Source organism: Marmota monax, unplaced genomic scaffold, assembly GCF_021218885.2.
Source record: "Marmota monax isolate L192 unplaced genomic scaffold, Marmota_monax_Labrador192_F-V1.1 WCK01_AAM20220418_F8-fsc00063, whole genome shotgun sequence".
In the NCBI taxonomy this organism is placed as follows: domain Eukaryota; kingdom Metazoa; phylum Chordata; class Mammalia; order Rodentia; family Sciuridae; genus Marmota; species Marmota monax.
This window is the reverse complement of record NW_026693726.1, coordinates 2,241,343-2,264,597: the sequence shown is the minus strand read 5'-3', so window position 1 is coordinate 2,264,597 and position 23,255 is coordinate 2,241,343. Positions and strand designations below refer to the sequence as shown.

General features: G+C 35.9%; 1 protein-coding gene across 2 annotated transcripts in view; it reads right to left on the bottom strand.

Moving 5' to 3' along the window:
- The window catches only part of Ube2w (ubiquitin conjugating enzyme E2 W), a 59,607-nt gene that overhangs the window by 22,657 nt on the left and 13,695 nt on the right, over nucleotides 1–23,255 (bottom strand). For both annotated transcript variants that reach the window (XM_046460543.2, XM_046460542.2), the window contains exons 2-3: nucleotides 13,278–13,369; nucleotides 6,656–6,758 (exon numbers count right to left, since the gene is read on the bottom strand). In XM_046460543.2, the coding sequence (XP_046316499.1) occupies nucleotides 6,656–6,758; nucleotides 13,278–13,369 (195 nt within the window). The remainder of the gene's footprint in view (nucleotides 1–6,655; nucleotides 6,759–13,277; nucleotides 13,370–23,255) is intronic.

The following is a 23,255-nucleotide window of genomic DNA, read 5'->3' as shown; positions in this document are numbered from 1 at the left end:
CCCTTTATTCATATTCCTTAATCTATCAGAAAATCCAGTTTATACATTCTTTGAAATATGTCCAAACTGGACATGGTGGTGCACACCTGTAATCCCTGTGACTTGGGAGGCTGAGGCATGAGTTCTGCAAGTTCAAGGCCAGCCTGAGCAATTTAGCAGGATCCTCTCAAAAACAAACAAACAAAGGCTGGGGGTATAGCTCAGTGGCAGAATACCCCTGGGTTCAATGCCCAGCAACACAAAAATAAAAAAATCCAACTATGATCACTTTCCATAAATGCTACCCTTCTGGTGCAAGTCACCATCTATTCTCACTTGATTACTGCAATACTCTGTTTCCTCAACAGTTTATTTGCCAACAGGTAGACTGATCCTTTTAGTTTTAAATAGCATGTCATTCCTCTGCTCAACAATTTTCAAAGGCTTCCCCATTTTACTCAGAGGAGAACCAAATTCTTACAAAATATAAAAATATCCAGTATACCACAACCTGTGATGGACCCTTTAGCCCAAATTATCTCTGATCTATGTCCTACACTATACCCTCTTGCTTATATAGTACTCTGGGAGCAACTACAAGTTCTAGATTCAAGGCTTTTGCCTTCTGTACTCACCTGTTCCTTTTCTCTGGTTTTCTCTTTAACATGGCTTACTCAACTCTTTCAGATTTTTCCTCCAATGTTATCTTCTCAATGAAATCTTCCTAAAGGCTCTCACTCTTCTACTTTTTTCCCATTATTTTACTTTTTATTACCTGTTATTCCCAATAAGAACTAAAATCTACACAACAAGGAATTTGCTGTTGTTGTAGTTATTTTTTGAGACAAGGTCTTGCTGTGTTGTCTAGGGTGGCCTAGAAATCCTGAGCTCAAGTAATCTTCCCATCTCAGCCACTGAAATGCCAGGACTATGGGCATGTTCAACCATACCCAATTATTGTTGCAATTTTGGTTACCATTTAATCACCAGTACCTAGCACAGTGCCTGTCCCATGAGATGTGCTTAATAAATAGTTACAGAATAGATGAATAAATGCCCATCACCTATCTAAATATTTAACAGATTATTAGTCCCTTAAAGGCAGGTTCATGCCTTTTTTTAAATTTCCACATCCTCTTCAACCTAGCAAGTACAGAGAATTGTACTTGGCACATAAAGCATGCACATAATTTCCTGTATGGCTGATAATCAATGAACATTAATGGAAAAGGGTGATGAAAATCTGGTGTGTCTTTCCCTTTCCTTTTTTTTTTTCCCCCTCCAATAATGGAGTTTGAACACAGAGCCTTGCACATACTAAGCAAGTGTTGTACCACTAAGTTACATCTCTGGCTTTTTTTAATTTTTATTTTTTAAGAGAGAAAGAGAATTTTTTTAATATTTATTTTTTTAGTTTTCGGTGGACACAACATCTTTATTTTATTTTTTTATGTGATGCTGAGGATCGAACCCAGCGCCCCGCGCATGACAGGCGAATGTGCTACTGCTTGAGCCACATCCCCAGCCTGGCTCTTTTTATTTAGAGACAGGTCCTCTCTAAGTTACCTAGGCTGGCCTCAAACTTGCGATCTTCCTGCCTCAGCCTCCCAGGTAGCTGGGATTACAGACATGTGCCACCATGCTCCATTCTTGTTATTTCTTTTAAAGCAAATGACCAAGCCAAACAAATTTTAGACAGAGAACAGGAAGATGAGATGCAATGTGAGAAAATAATCATAACCAGTGAGGAAGAAATCATAGCAAATTATAAAGGTAAATACAGATCTCATTTACAGATACAAAAGTAATAATTTCACAATGAGATTGGTCTATTCCAGACAGGTTTTTCTAAATCCTACTCCTATAACTCATGATAAATTCAGTAGTGATTCTACAAAAATATGAAAGACTAATTGACCTAACAAGTGTCAATGCTGAGGCATTACATCAAGACCTTTGGTGAATGGGAAATTTTACTGCCCTAAAAGAATGGTTCTAACCACTTCCCCAGAGTAATGGACCTCTGCAAGTTACAGGAAAAGTCTTGAAATCTACATGGACATCAAGCATTGATTGCTGGACCCACTATATTTATTTTAAAATCATACAGATGCTGAGATTAATAAAATGATCAAGTTAACTTTAAAAATTATTGGCCAGAATATTGTTACTGTCTCACTTAATGGATATTAGAATATACAATTTCTATGAGGTGAGAGGGACTATAACATTAAATAATGTTAAAAAGGAATCTACTGGGCACAGTGGAGCAAACCTGTAATCCCAGCAGCTTGGGAGGCTAAGACAGGAGAATCCCAAATTCAAAGCCACCTCAGCAACTGCAAGGCGCTTAGCAACTCAGTGAGATCCTGTCTCTAAATAAAATACAATAGAGCTGGGGATGTGGCTCAGTGGTTGAGTACCCAGGTTCAATCCCTGGTACCAAAAAAAAAAAAAAAAGGAATCCATATATTCCAAAACAATGGGAACAACTGCCCTAAAGCTTTTCACATTCCACATACAATCTTTCACATTCTAAGAGAAAATTACTGTAAGGTTAAATAGGCACTTTTCCCATGCTGGTACTTATACCTAGCTGGTAGTATGGCATGGAGGAGAGAAAAGACTTGGGATTGAAGTCTTGACTGTTTTACAACTAGGTATCAAACCATAAATGAGACACTTCTACAAGCTTCAAATTCTTCACTTAAAATAATGGACCTTCACTTAAAGAAAAAAAAAAAAGAATACAAAGAGAAGGGAGGAGGAATAGGAAAGATAGTGGGATGAATCTGAGAGAACTTTTCTTTGTACATATATGAATAGACCACAGTGAATCTCAATACCATGTGCACAAGACAGGGATCCTAATTAGAATCATACTTCATTGTGTGTGTATCAAAATACTTTTATTCTGTCATGTATAATGAAATTTTTTTTAAATGAGGCCGATTCTACCTCCCCTAAACACTTAAGAGCTGTTATAAGATAATACAAGAATAGAAATTAAATTATTAAGTGTATTTGTGACAGAATCATCATTCTATATAGTAAAATGCACAGAGGTAGTGTGCAGAAATGATTAAGTTCTTACTGCCATAAATGAACCTGAATGCCAAGCTAAAGACTATTTCATAGAAAATAAAGAACCATAGAAAGATTTTACCATAGTGGGTGAAAAAGGTGGGGATAAAATGGAATGCAGGGTTCTGGTGGGGCATGTGTTTGTATATGAAAACCAATTAGCTAATAATTAATACTTTCAAAGAAAGAAAGTATTAATTATCTAAGAAATAATAAAGAAACCTAATGGATGTATAATATAAAGAACCAGAGGCTGTTCTAACAGTCCAACTGGAAGATAAAAACTTGGGCTTACAGCAATGATAATAAGAAATGAGCTGACTTAGTCATTGCAAAAGGATTTGAAAAATCACACATAAAAGGAGAAGGGAAGAATTTTATGCAAAGTAGATAAATAGTAACCCAAGAAAATATTTTGTTATTGAAAAGGGTTCAGGTAAGATGTGTCAAATTTGAAATGTGTGGACATATTCAAGTATTTTATGTCCAAAAGGTATGAAATGAAACCTTAGAAAAGGTGGCAGGTTGCAGTGTATAGGTAGGTATAAGTATGAAGCTAGGTAAAAGTACCAGCATGGGAAAAGTGCCTATTTAACCTTACAGTAATTTTCTCTTAGAATGTGAAAGATTATATGCGGAATGTGAAAAGCTTTAGGGCAGTTGTTCCCATTGTTTTGGAATACATGGATTCTTTTTTTTTTTTTTTTTCTTTTGGTACCAGAGATTGAACCCAGGTACTCACAGTAACTTGGGAGGCTAAGGTAGCAGGACTGCAAGCCTGAGGCTAGCTTCAGCTACTTACTGAAGCTCCAAGCAACTTAGTGAGATCCTGAGATTCTCTCTCCAAAAAAAGGCGGGGTAGGGAGATGTAGCTCAATGGCAAATCACCTCTGGGTTCAATCCATAGTACAAAATGGAAAAGGAATAAAAAGTGTACCTAGAGGGGCAGATCTGGAGTCAATTATTTAAGATGACCGAAGATGAAAGAAGAGTGAGAAGAATAAGGGAGTGTTGAATAAAGAATCTGGAATATCAGAACAATAAGTAGAAGTAAAATCAGAGGAAGAGGATAAAAGAAATATGAAAATGATAGAACTTATTATAAATGCTATAACTTATAGAAATATTAAAAAATTAAATTAAAAATGTTTAAGATTGATATTTGACTTAGAACAAACTAAGAAGGGGCTGATATTGTGGCTCAGTGATAGAGCATTTGCTTTTCACTTGTGAGGCACTGAGTTCCATCCTCAGCACTACATATAAATAAAGGTATTGCATCCATCTACAACTAAAAACATTAAAAAAAGAAGAAGAAACTAAGGAGACAGTTTAGAGAACACTTTTTTAAATTTTATTTTTATAGAAACACATTTTCCTCTAATGAAAAATTCTGACTTCCCTTCTCCAATCTCCCTCTAGTTGAAACCGTCTTAAGTCCCATGTCACAATGGTGTTGAAATAAGAGTAGTTTGAAGGTGACAAGAGGATGGGTACCAGAAGACAAGAGAAAGTAATTTTTTGGAGAGAAGGAAGATATTTGCTTTGGTTTTTATTATAGTCTACAGACGCCTAGAAGTCATGACAGCATGACTATACTTTCAATTTTTATAAAAATGGTAAAAATAAACATCAAAAGTCTTAACAGCTTTTTGTCCACAAAGAATCTTTAGAACTCAAGGAATCAGTATTCATTTAATCCTATACCTTGAAACAATTTTTTTTAAAATATTTATTTTTTAGCTTTAGGTGGATACAATATCTTTATTTTATTTTTATATGATGCTGAGGATCAAACCCAGTGCCTCACGCATGCCAGGTAAGCACGCTACTACTTGAGCCATATCCCCAGCTCCGAAAACAATTTTCTTAATAGCACAATACAATAACTGACTTCCATTTACTCTCTTCCATGACCAATTAAAAACAACTATCTTTGTGTGATATATTCTGTTGAAAGTAGCAATGAAATATAATTTTCCAGGGCTAGGGCTGTAGCTCAGTGGTGGAGCACTTGCCCTGCATGTGTGAGGCACTGGGTTCAATCCTAGCACCACACACAAATAAATAAAGGTATTACGTCCATCTACAACTAAAAAATATTAAAAATGAAAAAAAAAAGAAGTATGATTTTCCTCAAAATAGCACATTTTAGTACCTAACAAGTTGAATTTCGGGTTATCTAGGAACTACTTCCTTTATTTAGTTCATTTCCCAGAACATCACATTAGTTAGCATATTAGAGAAAGTTGGCATTAAATCTTATTTTAGCCAGATCTCACAATCCTCAAATTTAAAAACTAAATATTTTATTATAGTAATACTCTGAAGAAAAAGTACTTCTAGTAACTCATTTATCCATCTTACCAAGCCACAAACCTGAAAGTCTCCCTTTCTGTAACCTCCAATTAATCACTGACCAATTAAATACCTCTTCTGCCATAAGGTCTTGCTTCACCTTGGGCCTATAGCACAGCTGGCTGACTATTGACCTCTGAAACCGTGAGCCAACATAAACTTTCTCTTCTCTAAATTGTTCCTGTCAGGTATTTTGGTCTCACCAACACAAGGCTGACTAACAGACATCCAGCCTGAAGAAGGAACTTGATCAAGACTTAAAAGAATTATTTTGTTGTCTACACTTGTAGACTAGTCAGCGTTCCAAGAATTCAGGCTTACAAGTTCCTGGCTCCAGGACCAGAGGATGCCCTTTATCCAAGGACTACCAAGATGACTCCAGCAGTGCTGAGTATCCCTCAACATGCTTGGGGACCTACTAATCAATCAGGGATACATTTTAAAAAATTCCAGAAAACCAAATGAATTGTGCTTAAAGCTTTATCAGTGGAAATGTGATCTCAACTAGAGAAAGATGAGGAACAGATATCTGGAAATACAGTTGACCCTCAGGATCCATGGGAGACTGGTTCTAGGACTTCCTGTGGACACTTAAATCCACAGATTCTCAAGTCCATATATAAAACGGCACAGTGTTTTCATATAACTTGCCCATATCCTCCCATACACTTTAAAACATCTCCATATTACTTATAATACTTAATACAATGATATATAAAAATAAATTAAAATGTTCTTCTACTACCACCATACCTTGTCATTAGGTCATTAACTGTGTCTCAAATCATAATGATCAGATTTTGAGCTGATAAATACATATTTAACAACTGTTAATGTACTATGCTTTTGTAGATTGCAAAGACAGCATGTCAATGTAGAATCAAGGACACACTCCTTTCCAGTAAGAGCACTTGCCTGTTTAACATGCTAGTCAATGACCCGATTTAGAAAAAAGTGCCCCCAATTAGTATAAAATGCTAAATTCTCCCACAACTCAGAGTCTGGTTAGATTTTCAATCCCTTCTATGCTAAAATATATGGAAAAGCACAAGGCAAGAAAACCCTGATCCCAATAAGTAAAAAGTTGATAAGATATTTATTATATTACGAGTAAGATAATGAAAGAATGAATCCACTCACATTTATAATGAGTTTCTACTTGGTCAAAAATCGCTATTCAGTATTTTGCTATAACATAAAAATACATTAGAATTTTAAAAAGCAAGGCAATTACCTGAGGAGAGTCAAAAGGATATCGACTACTAAATTTAAATAGAAGTTGAAATTTTTCCCCTTCATATAAGGTACCTGGTGCACCTTCCATGTCTACAATCCACCTAGAATAAAAAAGACAAATGTAAAACTTAAAATAAAAGGGACTACAGTAAGAAAAGGAAAAGGAACACTGAGATGCCACCTACTGGGACTAGAGTCATTTTTATTATTATTATTATTTTTTTTTTTTTGGTGGAGTTGTCTTTTTTGGAACTGGGGATCAAACTCAGGGCTTTGTAAATGTGATGCCTCTGAGCTACATCCCAGCCCTACTGAAATCAATAAATACTAACAGTGCATTTTATCATCCTAACAACTTTCAGAGTGGGTTTTTTTAATTTTTTATTGTTGGTTGTTCAAAACATTACAAATTTCTTGACATATCATATTCCACACTTTGATTCAAGTGGGTTATGAACTCCCACCTTCACCCCATACACAGATTGCAGAATCACATCAGTTACACATCCATTGATTTACATATTGCCATACTAGTGTCTGTTGTGCTCCACTGCCTTTCCCATCCTCCACCATCCCCCCTCCCCACCTCTCCCCTCCCCTCCCCTCCTCTCTCTCTACCCCCTCCACTGTATAACCCTGAGGGTCTCCTTCCATTTCCAAGCAATTTCCCTTCTCTCTCCCTTTCCCTCCCACCTCTCCTCCCTGTTAAATGTTAATCTTCTTCTCCTGCTCTTCGTCCCTACTCGGTTCTTAGTTACTCTCCTTATATCAAAGAAGACATTTGGCATTTGTTTTTTAGGGATTGGCTAGCTTCACTTAGCATAATCTGCTCTAATGCCATCCATTTCCCTGCAAATTCTATGATTTTGTCATTTTTTAATGCAGAGTAATACTCCATTGTGTATAAATGCCACATTTTTTTTATCCATTCGTCTATTGAAGGGCATCTAGGTTGGTTCCACAGTCTTGCTATTGTGAATTGTGCTGCTATGAACATCGATGTAGCAGTGTCCCTGTAGCATGCTCTTTTTAGGTCTTTAGGGAATAGACCAAGAAGGGGAATAGCTGGCTCAAATGGTGGCTCCATTCCCAGCTTTCCAAGGAATCTCCATACTGCTTTCCAAATTGGCTGCACCAATTTGCAGTCCCACCAGCAAATGTACAAGTGTACCCTTTTCCCCACATCCTCGCCAGCACTTGTTGTTGTTTGACTTCATAATGGCTGCCAATCTTACTGGAGTGAGATGGTATCTTAGGGTGGTTTTGATTTGCATTTCTCTGACAGCTAGAGATGGTGAGCATTTTTTCATGTACTTGTTGATTGACTGTATGTCCTCCTCTGAGAAGTGTCTGTTCAGGTCCTTGGCCCATTTGTTGATTGGGTTGTTTGTTCTCTTATTGTCTAATTTTTTGAGTTCTTTGTATACTCAAAAAAATAAAATAAAATACTTGGGAATCAACCTAACAAAAGACGTGAAAGACTTATACAGTGAAAACTACAGAACCCTAAAGAGAGAAATAGAAGAAGATCTTAGAAGATGGAAAAATACACCCTGTTCATGGATAGGCAGAACCAACATCATCAAAATGGCGATATTACCAAAAGTTCTCTATAGGTTTAATGCAATGCCAATCAAAATCCCAACGGCATTTCTTGTAGAAATAGAGAAAGCAATCATGAAATTCATATGGAAAAAATAAAAGACCCAGAATAGCAAAAACAATGCTAAGCAGGAAGTGTGAATCAGGCGGTATAGCGATACCAGACTTCAAACTATACTACAGAGCAATAGTAACAAAAACAGCATGGTACTGGTACCAAAACAGGCCGGTGGACCAATGGTACAGAATAGAGGACACAGAAACCAATCCACAAAACTACAACTATCTTATATTTGATAAAGGGGCTAAAAGCATGCAATGGAGGAAGGATAGCATCTTCAACAAATGGTGCTGGGAAAACTGGAAATCCATCCATATGCAACAAAATGAAACTGAATCCCTTTCTCTCACCATGCACAAAAGTGAATTCAAAATGGATCAAGGAGCTTGATATCAAATCAGAGACACGCCGTCTGATAGAAGAAAAAGTTGGCTATGATCTACATTCGGTGGGGTCGGGCTCCAAATTCCTCAATAGGACACCCATAGCACAAAAGTTAATAACTAGAATCAACAAATGGGACTTACTCAAACTAAAAAGTTTTTTCTCAGCAAAAGAAACAATAAGAGAGGTAAATAGGGAGCCTACACCCTGGGAACAAATCTTTACTCCTCACACTTCAGATAGAGCCCTAATATCCAGAGTATACACAGAGTGGGTTTTTGATAACCCCTCCCTAACACCATTCTCTGACATTCCAGAGTTAAATACCTAAGTCAAGGTCAGATGGCTAGTCAAGGACAGAGTCACATTTTAACCCATGACTGAAAAAACAAAAAACCAAACTCGGGTGTATGGACACAAAAGCCTGTGTTATGCTCTTCCTACTAGATTTATACTAACTCACTTTTTTCCTAAGACCTTTTTTCTTCTTTTTTGGGTACTTGGGATTTAACCCAGGGGTACTTAACCACTGAGCTACATCCCAGCCCTTTTAATTTTGAGACAGGGTCTCACAGAGTTGCTGAAGCTGGCCTTGAACTTATGATTCTCCAGTCTCAGCCTCCCAGGTTGCTGAGATTATGGGAATGCACCTTTCTGCCTGGCTGTTCAGAAGACTATTTCTAAAGTAACTTTATAGATAATTATAGATAATATCAAACTAGTCAACTGCCTTTCTGATGTCAATGTTAGAAGCAATGGGGGATGGAGGTAGCAACAATGAGTACAGAGAATTATGGCTTTGAGTTTTATTTTCTCATCAGTATTCTTAAAAAGACTGAATGGAGGAAAGTAAGCTGAGTTGAGATGAGTCTACTTAGTCTGATGGCTGAAAGCCAAGTCTCTACAGCGACTTTTCTTTATCTCTCAATGTTTTCGTTGTTTAATAAAACCCAGAAAAAAAAATTCTACGGGGTGCTGGGGTTGTGGCTCAGCGGCAGAGTGCTTGCTTCGCACATGTAAGGCACTGGGTTCAATCCTCAGCACCACATAAAAATGACAAACAAAATAAAGATATTGCATCCGTCTATAACTAAAAAATATTAAAAAAAAATTCTATGGTATCTTTCCAACCTTAGTTTTCATATATAACAATAAATCTGTTTTTATTGATATAAGAATAACATAACACTAATACATTAATATATTAACATAAACCTGTTTTTATTTATATTCTAAATACTACCTCTTTTTTTAAAAAACTATTTTTTTTCTGATTGCATATAAAGTAAATTCACACCAATTCGTGTCTTCATACATGTACTCTGGATAATGATATTCATCACATTGCACAATCATTTCTCAGTACCATATGTGGTACTGAGGATCAAACCCAATGCCTGACACATGTGAGGTAAGCACTCTAACATTGAACCACAACCCCGCCCCCCACTACCTCTTTTTTTTAAAGGAGGGAAGAGGAAATAAAGATGGCAAAGATGATAGGGCAGTTGTAAAAAGAAAAAGTGAAATGATGTCATTAAGAATGAGTTCCTAACTAGAGAGACACAGGAGTATACTCCTGCAATCCCAGCAACTGGGAAGGCTGAGGCAGGAGGATCCTAAGTCTAAGGCCAGTCTGGGCAACTTTCTGAGACCCTGTCTCAAAAAATAAGGATTGGAGATGTGGTTCAGTAGCTGAGTACCCCTGGGTTCATACACACACACACACAAATGAGTTCCTAATTATAGCTCTGTCATGTATTATTTATTGTAATCAGTCAACTCCTTCCCCCCCCCATATATTTTATTGGTACATTATCCTTACACATAATCATAGGATTTGGGGGCTGGGGATGTGGCTCAAGTGGTAGAGCGCTCGCCTAGTATGCATGAAGCACTGGGTTCGATTCTCAGCACCATATAAAAACAAAGATATTGTGTCCACCTAAAACTAAAAAATAAATATTAAAAAAAAGATCAATAGTTATCACAGTAAAAGTCAGAAGATTTACTACTCTTTAAAATAGTAAATATGCCTATTCTCTGAAAGAAATCAGCTAAAGCATATAAACTCTTAAGAACATGGATATTCATTTTCAGAATGAATGCTGAATACCCGAACTATAAAAGAGACATTTAGCTCAGTATTATTAGGAATAAAAACAACAGCAAATATACAAAACAAAAATTAGCACATTCATAACATCAGAACTGGTACACAGTTAATTAGATGCAATGCAAAAGTTGTGTACAGCCGGGTGCGGTGGTGTACACCTATAATCCCAGTGGCTCAGGAGGCTGAGGCAGGAGGATCAGGAGTTCAGAGCCAGCCTCAGCAACTTAGTGAGACTGCCTCTAAGGGGATGTGGTTCAGTGGTTAAGCACCCCTGGGTTAAATTCTCAGTACAAAAAAAAAAAAAAAAGCTCTGTATAAAACAAAAAACTTGCTGCAGCCTCAGTCATAGAGCCCTTGTGTGACACTCTGTATTCTATCTCCAGTACAGCAAAAAGGAAAATAAAACTATTCTCTTTATGAAATAGGATGATCTTAGTCTTCAAAATTCTCTTTATCCACTCCCCATGTCTATTAGGCAAAGTTACTGCAATGAAAAATTAGAAAACTTTCTGGTGCTCTTTCATTCTTTATATAAAACAATTTTTAGGACACACAATGTACCATAAATTTACTTATGATTTAAACAAGCCAAGCTTTTTAAATAATATCTAAGCAAATATGTATTAATCAGGTAATATCTGTACATGGTAGGGGAAAGGCCATGTACGATTTTGTACATAATTTTGTCTATGGAAATTTTAATAACTTTTTACTAATTTATAAATGACATGCTCATTATGGAAAATTTAGGAAAAAAAAAGAATAATCACCCTAGATAACTATTAAAGTTTTTTTTTGATAAATTTCATTCTAATCATTTTGCAGTTTTCTATTTTCTACATCATTGATGCCTACATAAAATGAAATCCAGTAGCTGCATTATGTGCATTTATATAAATTGAAACCATGAGTGTTTAAGATTCCCAATTATGAGCATAGGCTTGGAGTAAGAATGCAATGGGAGAGCATGCTATTCTTTCAGTCTCAGCACTTAAATCTGTATGAGTACCTATTAATCTGTAACATTTAAACATTAGAATTTGGTATTTCTCCACATATACTAGCTCCTAATCAAAGAAAGAGCTATCCTACTCTGGAGGGAAAATTGGCTTTGGTGGAGTAAGACAGAATACATGTCAATACATCCTAAGAAATTTTCAAAAGTAATCATGACTACCCAAAACTTTGCCTAACATGCTGACAAGACTATAACTCAAGTAATGTTCTTGCACTGCACTATAAACCCTTTCTGTATTATCAACATTTACATTGTTTCTAAGTTATCCTCCAAATTAGAAATATTGACAAGAGTTATAAGTAAGGGCTGGGGATGTGGCTCAAGCGGTAGCGCGCTCGCCTGGCGTGAGTGCGGCCTGGGTTCGATCCTCAGCACCACATACAAACAAAAATGTTGTGTCCGCCGAAAACTAAAAAATAAATATTAAAAAAATCTCTCTCTTTAAAAAAAAAAAAAAGAGTTATAAGTCAAAAATTTTTTTCTATATCTCTGTTCCTCAGAGAAGTGATGCATTTTACTAGATCTAACAGTATTACATGCATTTTTTAAAAAGGATTTTTGTGTGTGTTTGTTGCTTTATAGACAGAACCCAGAAACCAAATCAGCTGGGCATGGTGATGCTGAGGCAGGAGGATCAAGAGTTCAAAGCCAGCCTCAGCAAAAGTGAGGCACTAAAGCAAGTCGGTAAGACTCTGTCTTTAAATGAAATACAAAATAGGGATGGATATGTGGCTCAGTAGTTGAGTGTCCCAGAGTTCAATCTCCAGTACCCCCCCCCCCCAAAAAAAAAACCCAAATCAAAGATTTTGTTAAAAAAAAAAAAAAAAAAAAGGAGCTGGGGGTATAGCTTAGTGGTAGAGTGCCTGCCTAGTATGAATGAGGCCCTGGGTTCAGTCAAGCCCCAACACTGCAAAAGAAGAAAAGAAAAAGCTTTACAAATTATGTAACCATATGTATATTGTGACATAATTATGTAAAACAAAACTGATTAGGTATTTAAATGCAAGGAATAAAGTTTGCTTATCTTGTTAAGAGAATGGGATAAATTAAAATAATTTGATATTTTTAAAAGCTAGTATAACTGGGCACAGTGGCACATGCCTGTAATCCCAGGGGTTTGGGAGGTTAAGGCAGGAAGATCATAAGTTCAAGACCAGCCTCAGAAACCTAGTGAAGCCCTAAGCAACAAAACAACAACAAAAAAGGGCTGGAAATGTAGCTTACTGGTAAAGTGCCCTGGGTTAAATTTCCAGGACTAAAAGAAAAAAAAAAGTATATATTCATATACCATACTAACAATAAAAAAAAGTACTTTAAAATTTAAGTACTGGGCTGGGGATATAGCTCAGTTGGCAAAGTGCTTGCCTTGTATGCACAAAGCCCTGGGTTCAATCCCCAGCACCACAAAAAGTAAAATAAAATAAAATTTAAATACTTACTGTGTAATTGAATTTTGAACACTCTTTTCATTTAAAGTCATCCCAGGAGGTGGGTCATTTTGCAAAGCCAACAATTCTTTCTGTAGTCGTTTCTAAAAAAGATTATCAATAGCAATTTGTATTTTATTTTTAACAATATAATTTCTTTCTAGTTATACAGTCTGAAATTACTGATCAAATATCCTCCAAATGTTCATATATCATCTTTACAAATCCCTTATATCTTCTATATATCTTATACATACCTAATTCTCAAAACCTGAATGGTCTGCCCTGCAATTCATAATCTAATGTCAGAATATTTCAACACCAATTCTGTGAAGTTCTGAAGAGCAGTTACTTACAAAAACATCAATTCCATAGCTACTCTATGAAAATTATAAAGTTTTAACAGTCTAGATATTCTCCATAATCCTTAAAGAATATATCATCTCAGACAGGCTTTCCAGAGAAACATATTAAACCTCTTGTAAAAAAAAAAAAAAACTTTTGAAAAATTTAAAAATTATTTATGATCTAATAGCCATAATTATTTTCTTAAATAGGATCATTTGCACATAATCTTCTGATTGTTATGTTGTTTACTACACAACATTAGAATATAACATATCTAATGGCACAGATATGGAATATGGATTTTGCATTCTCATTTGTATAGTTTTCACTCTGTATCTCTTCCCTTGATACCATTAATAAACATACTTCTTCAATGTATAACAAAGCAAAAAACCAAAAACCACATCAGTCCATAGGTTATGGGTTGAAAGTTCACTTTCAAACTTGAATTGAAATAACAGCAGTGGGGATACAGTTCAATATCAGAGTGCTTGTATAGTATGTGCAAGACCCAGCATTAAATCCCCAGCACTGGAGAAAAACAAAACCAACAACAAATGACCAAAGTTATTACAATCAATTTTGTGTATGATTATAAATACTCTAATTTTTCCCCCAGTATGGGGGGATTGAATCCAGGACCTCTCACATGCTAGGCAAGTGGCTCTATCACCGGGAGATACTTTCCCAGCTCTTTTTACCTTTTATTTTGAGACAGGGTCATGATATGTTGCCAGGCTATCCCTGAACTTAAGACCCTCCTGCTTCAGCCTTCTAAGTAGCTGGGTTTACAAGTGTAAATTCTTGGAGTAAACAGAACAACCAAGCATAAATATCTGTTCATAGTTCAGAGTTCTCTCCTTAATAACACCTGTAATCACAGTAGTTTGGAATGTTCAGGGAGACGGATCGCAAGTTAGAGGCCAACTTTGTGAGATACTGCCTTAAAATAAAGAATTAAAAGCACTAGTTTGTAGCTCAATGGTGAAGTACCTCTGGGTTCAATTCCTAGTATAAAACAAACTGGCTTCTGCTTTTTTTTTTTTTTGACAATATTATAACCAATATAGTAATGTTTCTATGTCTTTTTAATTCATGGCATCTATAAAGTGCTTATAGTCATTTTGATAGCACAACAGATAGAATTTTGATTATATAAAAATATAAAAATCTGCCTGAATAAGAAGGCAAAATATTTGCAACAAATTTCTACACTTGAACAAGGGTTTTAACGGGTTCTACTAATGTTAACAAATATGCAATCAAGTACTGCAATCAAGTAAACTTTAAAAAAAAAACTCTTAAAGAAAAATTGGTTTCTTCAATGTAGAATTTTCTTACAGACTTCTGATATCCTAACATACACAGTGATTCTCCAAGGAGAGGAAAGAAGACTAAAGAGGTTACCCCCCCCAAAAAAAAAAGAACCATCCCAATATGGAATGCATACTTCAATGATCATATTGAATGGGGAATATTTCTATGGAAATCCTCCAAATTATGAGAACTTTACTTTAAAAAGAAAGACATTATATACTAATCAGTCAGTTTCCCTCAACTTGAAATGCTGATGCTTTCCAAATATAAACTCACAATGTAAAACCAAGTTTGAATATAAAAAATGTTGCCTTAGGCACAATCATGAAATGAAGATATACTGAATTAATATAAAGGTCAACAGTTTTAAAAATATTTTTTTAGTCGTAGATGGACACAATATCTTTATTTTTATTTATTTATTTTTATGTGGTGCTGAGGATGAACCCAGGGCCTCATGCATGTGAGGCAAATGCTTTACCATTGAGCTACAACCCCAGACCAAGATCAACATTTTTAAGTTATCAAAAAATATAAAAATAAATGTTAATAACATGGATAATAGGCTCATAAGCCCATATGACCCTTTAGTAAGTAGTTCTGACAGTTTGATATCTTTATTTTTACTTGTTTTAACTGTCATCGGTTTAGTCACTTGTCAGTGACTGTTTTTCTTTTTTCCTTCTCTGTTGATGTTTCCCTGTTCCCAACCCCTGCCCTCACTTAATGAATACATCTATTTATTTTAGTAAATAAACGCATTATTTTGGTGCAGCAAACCTTATCTCCAGTGGTGGCATTAATACTAGATACCATTTATTGCTTTATATGATTTTAACCTATATTATACTGCCTCACTGAAACTGAGAAAATTAGAAACAGTCAATTCTTCATAAAATGAAAAGCACCAACCACCAACAGTTTCACGACCACAATCTGTTTAGCAATGTTAAACCACATTTTAATCTTCAGTTTCTGATTATTCTCATCAATGCAATAGTTCAGACAGCTGAGGATGAGAGGTTGTCAACAAAGTACTGCTATAACTGTTTAACAATTAGTGATTTAGCAAGACACTGTCTCAAAATAAAAATAAAGGTCTGGGGTTGTAGCTCCATTTGCCTAGCACATGAAAGGGTTCTATCCTCAGCGCATTAAAAAAAAAGGATATTGTGCCATCTACAACTAAAATTATTTAAAAATAAATAGGTAAAAGAGCCGGGAATGTGGCTCAGTGGTAGAGGTCTCTGGGTTCAATTTCTAGTACCACAAAATAAATTGAAAAAGCAAGCTATGTATTTCCAATAACATCCTAAAAAGCTCATTCATTCTAAACTAGTCCAGCTTCTAAATCATATCTTTGACGAAGATCAGTTCATGAGGGCTGCCAAGTACCAATTTCTTATGGAATATTCAGACTGATAGCTAAAAACAACAGAATCTACCAGAGCAGAAGAATGACTGTTTAATTCAACTGAGGAGTAGTATGCATACTACCATGAAACCAATATATGTGCCTTAAACCATCCTGGCTCTAAGAACCAGAGCTTACAACTCCAGAATCAAACCTTAATTTCTCAAGGTAGAACAAAAACATCTTTGGTGTTCTGGAAATTAACACTTCAAATAAAATATTTAAGTTACCCAGAAACCTTGACTCAGAGTGAAATAAAATAATCAGCACAAAATCTGATAGAGTTGACGTTTAATTTATGCTAAACTTTTTTTTTGGAAGAATATTTAAATATTTTCTTCTAAAGATACATTTTTGTTTGTTTGTACTGAGGATTGAACTGAGGGATACTCAATCACCACGCCACATCCTCAGTCCTATTTTGTATTTTGAGATAGCATCTCACTGAGTTGCTTAGCGCCTCATCAGGCTGGCTTTGAACTTGGATCCTCCTGAGCCACTGGGATTATAGGTGTGCACCATTGCACCATTGCACCGGCTAAATATTTTTTTCTTTTTTTTACTTTCTATATTTTGCTAGGCTACTGTTAAAATCTGGATTTAGAATGCTTTCCAAAGGCTCCAATGTTGAAGGCTTGGTCCCCAAGCTGCCACAAAGTGAACAGCTTTGCTCTACCACACCCTTCTGGCCATGGTGTTTTGCCTCAACACAGGCCCAGAAACAATAGAACCAATTAAGTGACCATGGACTTAAACCTCTGAAACTGTGAACCAAAATAAATCTCTTTTGCTCTTTCTCAGATATTCTGTCACAGTGACAGAAAGATGATTAATACAGCCATCTACAGAGATTTTGGTAAACATCAATAAATAATTTACTCAAGCAAATAAAATGTCAAAAAAATCACAAAATATGCTACGGAGTAGAAAATGTAGATGCGTACAGACAGGGAGTGTTACACAACAAGCCTTAAATAATAAGTATGCAAAATAAAATGACAGACAGTACTGTCCTCAGAAAGAAAAATATTGGTTTGACCTACAAATTGAACTGCAAATCTATCACAAGAGACAAGAATTAGATGTGAGTATACTAGGGTATTATTTGTTCAAAATGTAGGCAAAATGAAAACCTAAAAAAGTATAAATTAGGTGCTAGAGGGGTATACTGTGGTCTGAATGTTTGTGTCTCTCCAAAATCCAAGTTGAAATCTCCGACGTGTTGGTATAAAAAGAGGTGGGACACCTTTGGGAGGTCACTAGGTCACGAGGGTGCAGTCTATATGAGTTGGATTAGTGCCCTATGAAAGTGGCCTGCAGAAACTTCTTTGTCCCTTTCCCCAGGTAAGGACACAGCTAGAAGGTGCTGCCTATGTGGAACAGGCCTTCACCGACACCAAATCTGCCATGTCTTGAACTTGTACTTTCCAGCCTCCATAAGAGTCAGGAATAAATTTCCGTTTTTTATGAATTACCTAGTCTAAGGTATTTTGTTATAACAGTCCAATAGAACATATTTAATTGGAAAACTCAATTTCTGGTTTCAAAAAGTATATATGTAACTTTAGATGATAATAATCTATATCTTAATATTTTCATAATTAAACATCAACCTCACATTGATATTTATTTATTCATTCATTTATTTGGCACTAGGGACTGAACCCAAGGATGCTTTACCTCTGAGCTGCTACATCCCCAGCCCTTTTTATTTATTCATTTATTTTTTTGGTACCAGAGATTGAACTAAGGGACACTTGACCACTGAGCCACATCCCCAACCCTATTTTCTATTTTATTTAGAGACAGGGTCTCACTTTGCTTAGCACCTCGCTTTTTACTGAGGCTGGCTTTGAACTGTGATCTTCCTGTCTCAGCCTCCCAAACCGCTAGGAAAACAGGCGTGAGCCACTATGCCCAGCCCAGCCCTTTTTATTTTGAGACAGGGTCTCATTCAGTTGCTGAAGTTGGCATTAAACTTGCAATCCTCTTGCCTTAGATTCCCGAGTCACTCAGATTATGTATGACATGCACCTACCCTTAAATTGTTGTTGAAGCACAGAATGAAGGGACTAGAAAATATAACAATAATTTGAAAAGTTTTAAGTTCTAAATAAACAGGGTGGCATTAAAATTCAGAGATGAGGGCTGGGGTTGTGGCTCAGTGGTAAAGCGCTTGCCTCACATATATGAGGTCCTAAGTATGATCCTCAGCACTGCGTAGAAAAAAATAAACAAACAAATAAAGGTATTATGTCCATCTACCAAAAAAAAAAAAAAAAAAAAGAAAGAAAGAAAATTACAGATGACAAAAAAAGGATGATTATCCTAGAAGAGTGTATTCCAACCAACTTCATAAAAAAGCAAATAAAAATATTATCTAACCTTGTATTAACTTTATCTGCTTTAGGGGAATTGTTAATTTTTATTTTTGCTTTTTCATTTTTTTCTGTATTGGGGATTGGACCCAGGGGTGTTTTACGAATGAGCTATATCCCCAACACTTTTAATTTATTTTAAATTTTGAGACAGGGTCTCATTAAGTTGCTAAGTTGCTCAAACTTGTGGTCCTCCTGCCTTAGTTTTTTTTAGTTTTCAGAGTCACTGGGATTACTCATGTGTACTACAACACCTGGCAAGGGAAATATTTTTTAAAAAACAAACTCATGGATGCTCTCCAGACTTTATTAATGAAAACTTTCCTTTTAAGCAACAGTTCTATGTAAACTATCGGCTTATTTTTCCATTTTCAGCCAATAAGTCAAAACAAAATAAAAACAATGCATATTCTCCGTCACTACAGCATCTGGTTCTTAAGTCCCAGATACAAAATACTTTTTCCCCTTCTCAAAAATCTTCTTATCCTTCTCTTATGAAACTCATGTCTTATCAACTCACCTAGAATCTTGTTCTCATAATAATCAATTTGGTTTCTAATAACTTCACTCTTTCCCATTTCATAACCCTTGCCCAATGGTCGCCAACTGGGTCTCTCCTCCTTTAAAACAAAGTCCAAATTTGTCTTCTATCTCCCTCCACTTCTTTTCATGGTCCAATTCCTTGAACTCAGCCAACATCCCCTGCACTTCTACCTCCTGCTCCATTACATTTATTTAAACATCAATCCCTACAAGCTTCTCAGGGCTCAATGCCACTTGCTTATCAAATCTACTGGGGTTTCATTGTACTTCTTATCACTTATCTTATACAATGACCTTTTCCCCTTTGACTCTGTTATATCAAACTTGGTTCTCTTCTTATTTCTTCTATACTTATGTTTTACTTGCTAGTCTGTCTTCCTTGCAGGGACCCCTAAAGCAAAACTGTTTTCTACCATTTTTTTTTCCCTCTGTGAATTTAAATTCACTGCCATCAAGTATTTCAAGAGCTAGAAAAATACTGATTCCATGATCTAGTAATACTGTTCTTGAAAATTTATTCTAAAGAACGACATTAAATTTGGGGAGGCAGCAAACACATAGGTTTAAATATAAAAAACTGGAAACAAAAGGGACATAGCTAATTAGACCATGGCACCATTTCTAAAGTAAATATTTAAACTCAACTCTATGCCCAAAGGCAGTTTCCAATGATTTTATTTTTTAAGTTCTAGGGCTTAAAAAGAAACCTAGAAGAGATTACTCCTTTTGATAGAGAATAGCCCCAAAGGAACCCATATCTAGGGATTTGTAATTAATCGAATATTACTATTAGAGAATTATTTTATCTATTTTTTTTTTCGGTACCAAGGATTGAACCCAGGGGCGTTCAACCACTGAACTACATATCCAGCCTGTTTTGTTGTTTTGTTTTGTTTTTGGAGACAGGATCTCACTAAGTTGCTGAGGCTGGTTTTGAACTTGCAATCAATCCTCTTGCCTCAGCATCCTGAACTGCTAGATTACAGACATGCAACACTGTGCCCAGGTTATTATATACATTTTTTAAAATTTTATTTAAATATTTTTTTAGCTGTAGAATGGACACAAATATCTTTAATTATTTTTATGTGATGCTGAGGATCAACAAGTACCTCACACACGCAAGGCAAGCACTTTACCACTGAGCAACAGTCCCAGCCCATTTCTACACATTTTTAATGTTCTGCATTCTTATTGCCATTTTTATTGTTCCAAGGTCAATATTTTCCAGTGAACTGAAAATCTAGTTTTGTAATGAACTCATCATATGCAAAATTGATAGTATAATTTCTTTGAGAGCATTTCTATTCTGTCAAGTAGTTTTAAAACAAAGCTGGGAAAAAATGAATTACAAATACTTTGAGAGGGATTAATTACTGGAGCCTTTTGTGAACTGCAGGTAAACCATAAGTTTCCTATGGGAATTTAGGAAAGTTACTCTGGACCTGTATTTTTTCATTAATAGAAAAAAAGACTAAATGTTCTCTGAAGTTCATTTAGAGAGGTGTGGAAGCACATGGCTATCTATAATCCCTGCAAACTCAGGAGGCTGAGGCAGGAGTACCACAAATTCAAGGTCAGCCATAACAGCTTAGTGAAACCATTTCAAAATTTAAAATTACAAGTACTGCTGGTGTAGAGCATCGCTGGGTTCAATCTGAAGCACAAAACAAAATCTACAAAGTTCCTTTTAGATCAAAAACTTCACAATCTTCGGCTGTTGCTGGAGCTCAATGGTAGACCGCTTGCCTAGCATGCAGGAGGCACTGGGTTTGATCCTCAGCACCACATTTAAAAATAAATAAATAAAATAAAGGTATTGTGTCCATCTACCACTAAATCTTTTTAATTAAAAAAAAAAATCTTCAGAATCCAGATTATTCTACCTGTAACAAACTTAAGCTACACGAGGTTCTTGTACATGCTGTTCAGTCAATTTAATTATATACACCTATAATAACTTTCCTGTAGTTCCAAAAGTTTATATATATTTGTCATCACAATTTTAGTACTTTTCTATATTATCTTAAATATCTTATATAATATTATCAAATAAAGGAAAAGCTACTTAATTTTCCCTTTTTCCTTGCTACCTTTGCCCATTTAGACACTATGTATTTCTAAATACTGTTTACATTTTGTATCAGCAGGAATAAAAGCTTTAAATGAACCAGTAAACTCTGCTGATTCCAGGTTAGTTACTTTGTTAAACCCAAATATTTGCTTAATAAAAAGACAATTTGGGCAAATATACTCAAGGGATATAGGTGATTTATTTTTTCCTCAATCTGCTGAGATTTGCCATCCTGTGATTTTAGGGATTTGCTGTATTGGTACTTTCTTTTGCTTTTTTTTTTTCCTATTGGAGACTGAACCCAAGAGCACTTTACCACTGAACTACAATCCAAGACCTTTAAAAATTTTTTTATTAGTGCATTATAATTATATAACATTGGGGTATAACATTTTGAGAAAATTATACAAGCAAGGAATATAATTTGCTCCACTTAAGTCATCAGTACTTCCCCTTTCTCCTTGCCTCTATTCTCCAGTCTTTCTTCTAAACCCTTTTCATTTTTTCTATTTTGAAACAGAGTCTCACTAAACAGGGTCCAGGATGGGCTAAAACTTGCAAACTTCCTCTGTTAAATCTTTCTACTTGCTAGGATTATAGGTGTGTGCTACCACATCTGCCTGCATTCAGTACTTTTGCCTGACAACAGAAGGTGGACACATTCAAATTCCAGTTAATCATGAACTTAGTAAGTAAAGGTGGGGGTAGACCACATTTAATGTGTGAAGATTTTTTTTCCAGGATTAAACCCACAGCCTCACCAATGCTAGGCAAGTAAGCTCTACTACTCAGCAATACCCTCAGCACAGTTGTTTTTTCTTTTTCTTTTTTTTTTTTTTAATCCCTCCCACCCACCACACACCCCCAAATCTTTTATTTTCTATTTTAAGAGAGAGTCTCACTAAATTTCCCAGGCTGGTCTTTAATTTTTGAACCTCCTGCCTTGGCCTCCCTAGAAATTAGAAATACAGGCCTGGGCCACCATTATACGCAAAGACTATGGTAAAATGCTTAATTCTTGTAGTAAGTTTGGGGATGTAGCTAGCCCAGTGATAAAGCACTTGCCTAGCATAAAGGAGGTGAGTCACTAGGAGCATGCCAGATTGGAAAGATTCATTTTCCTTGTGGCCCCTTCCCCTTCTCTGCTTCCTGGTTGCCACGAATGGAGCAGTACTCCTCCACCAGGCCCTTCCACCATGATGTTCTGCCTCACTAGGCCCAGACCAATGAATTCAGTCTACTATGAAAGAAACTTCTGGAACCATAAGCCAAAAAAAAAACCTTCCCTTATCCAAGTCCTATAATCCCAGTGACTCGGGAGGCTGAAGTGCTAAGCAACTCAGTGAGACCCTGTTTCTAAATAAAATAGGGCTGGGAGTGTGGCTCAGTGGTTGAGTGCCCCTGAGTTCAATCCCTGATACTACCCCCCCCGCCCCCCCCCCAAAAAAAAACCCTTTCCTTTCCCAAGTTGTTTTTGTCTGGTATTTTGACCACAGTGATGAAAAGCTGACTAAAACAATAAAAAAACTGACTCTCAGAGGCTTTAATGAGCAAATAAGTTCAGTGTATGTCTTAGAATGGGAGATGGAAGGATTAGGGATTCCTAAGGGGAAGGGAAGGGGGCATGAGGGAGAGGAAGGGAGTGAGCATGAGGATAGGAAAGATGATAGAATGAGATGGGCATCATTACCTTAATTACATGTATGAAGACACAAATGGTATGACTATTTTGTGTAGAGTGACATAAGTATGCTCTATATGTATAATATGAATTGTAATGCATTCTGCTATCACATGTAACAAATTAGAATAAAAAATTAAAATCAAATAGCCCTAATGAAAGGTCAAAATACTTTTAAAAAAAAGGGGGGGGGGGAGACTAACATTTCAATTACTGGAAAGGACTATTCATTTTT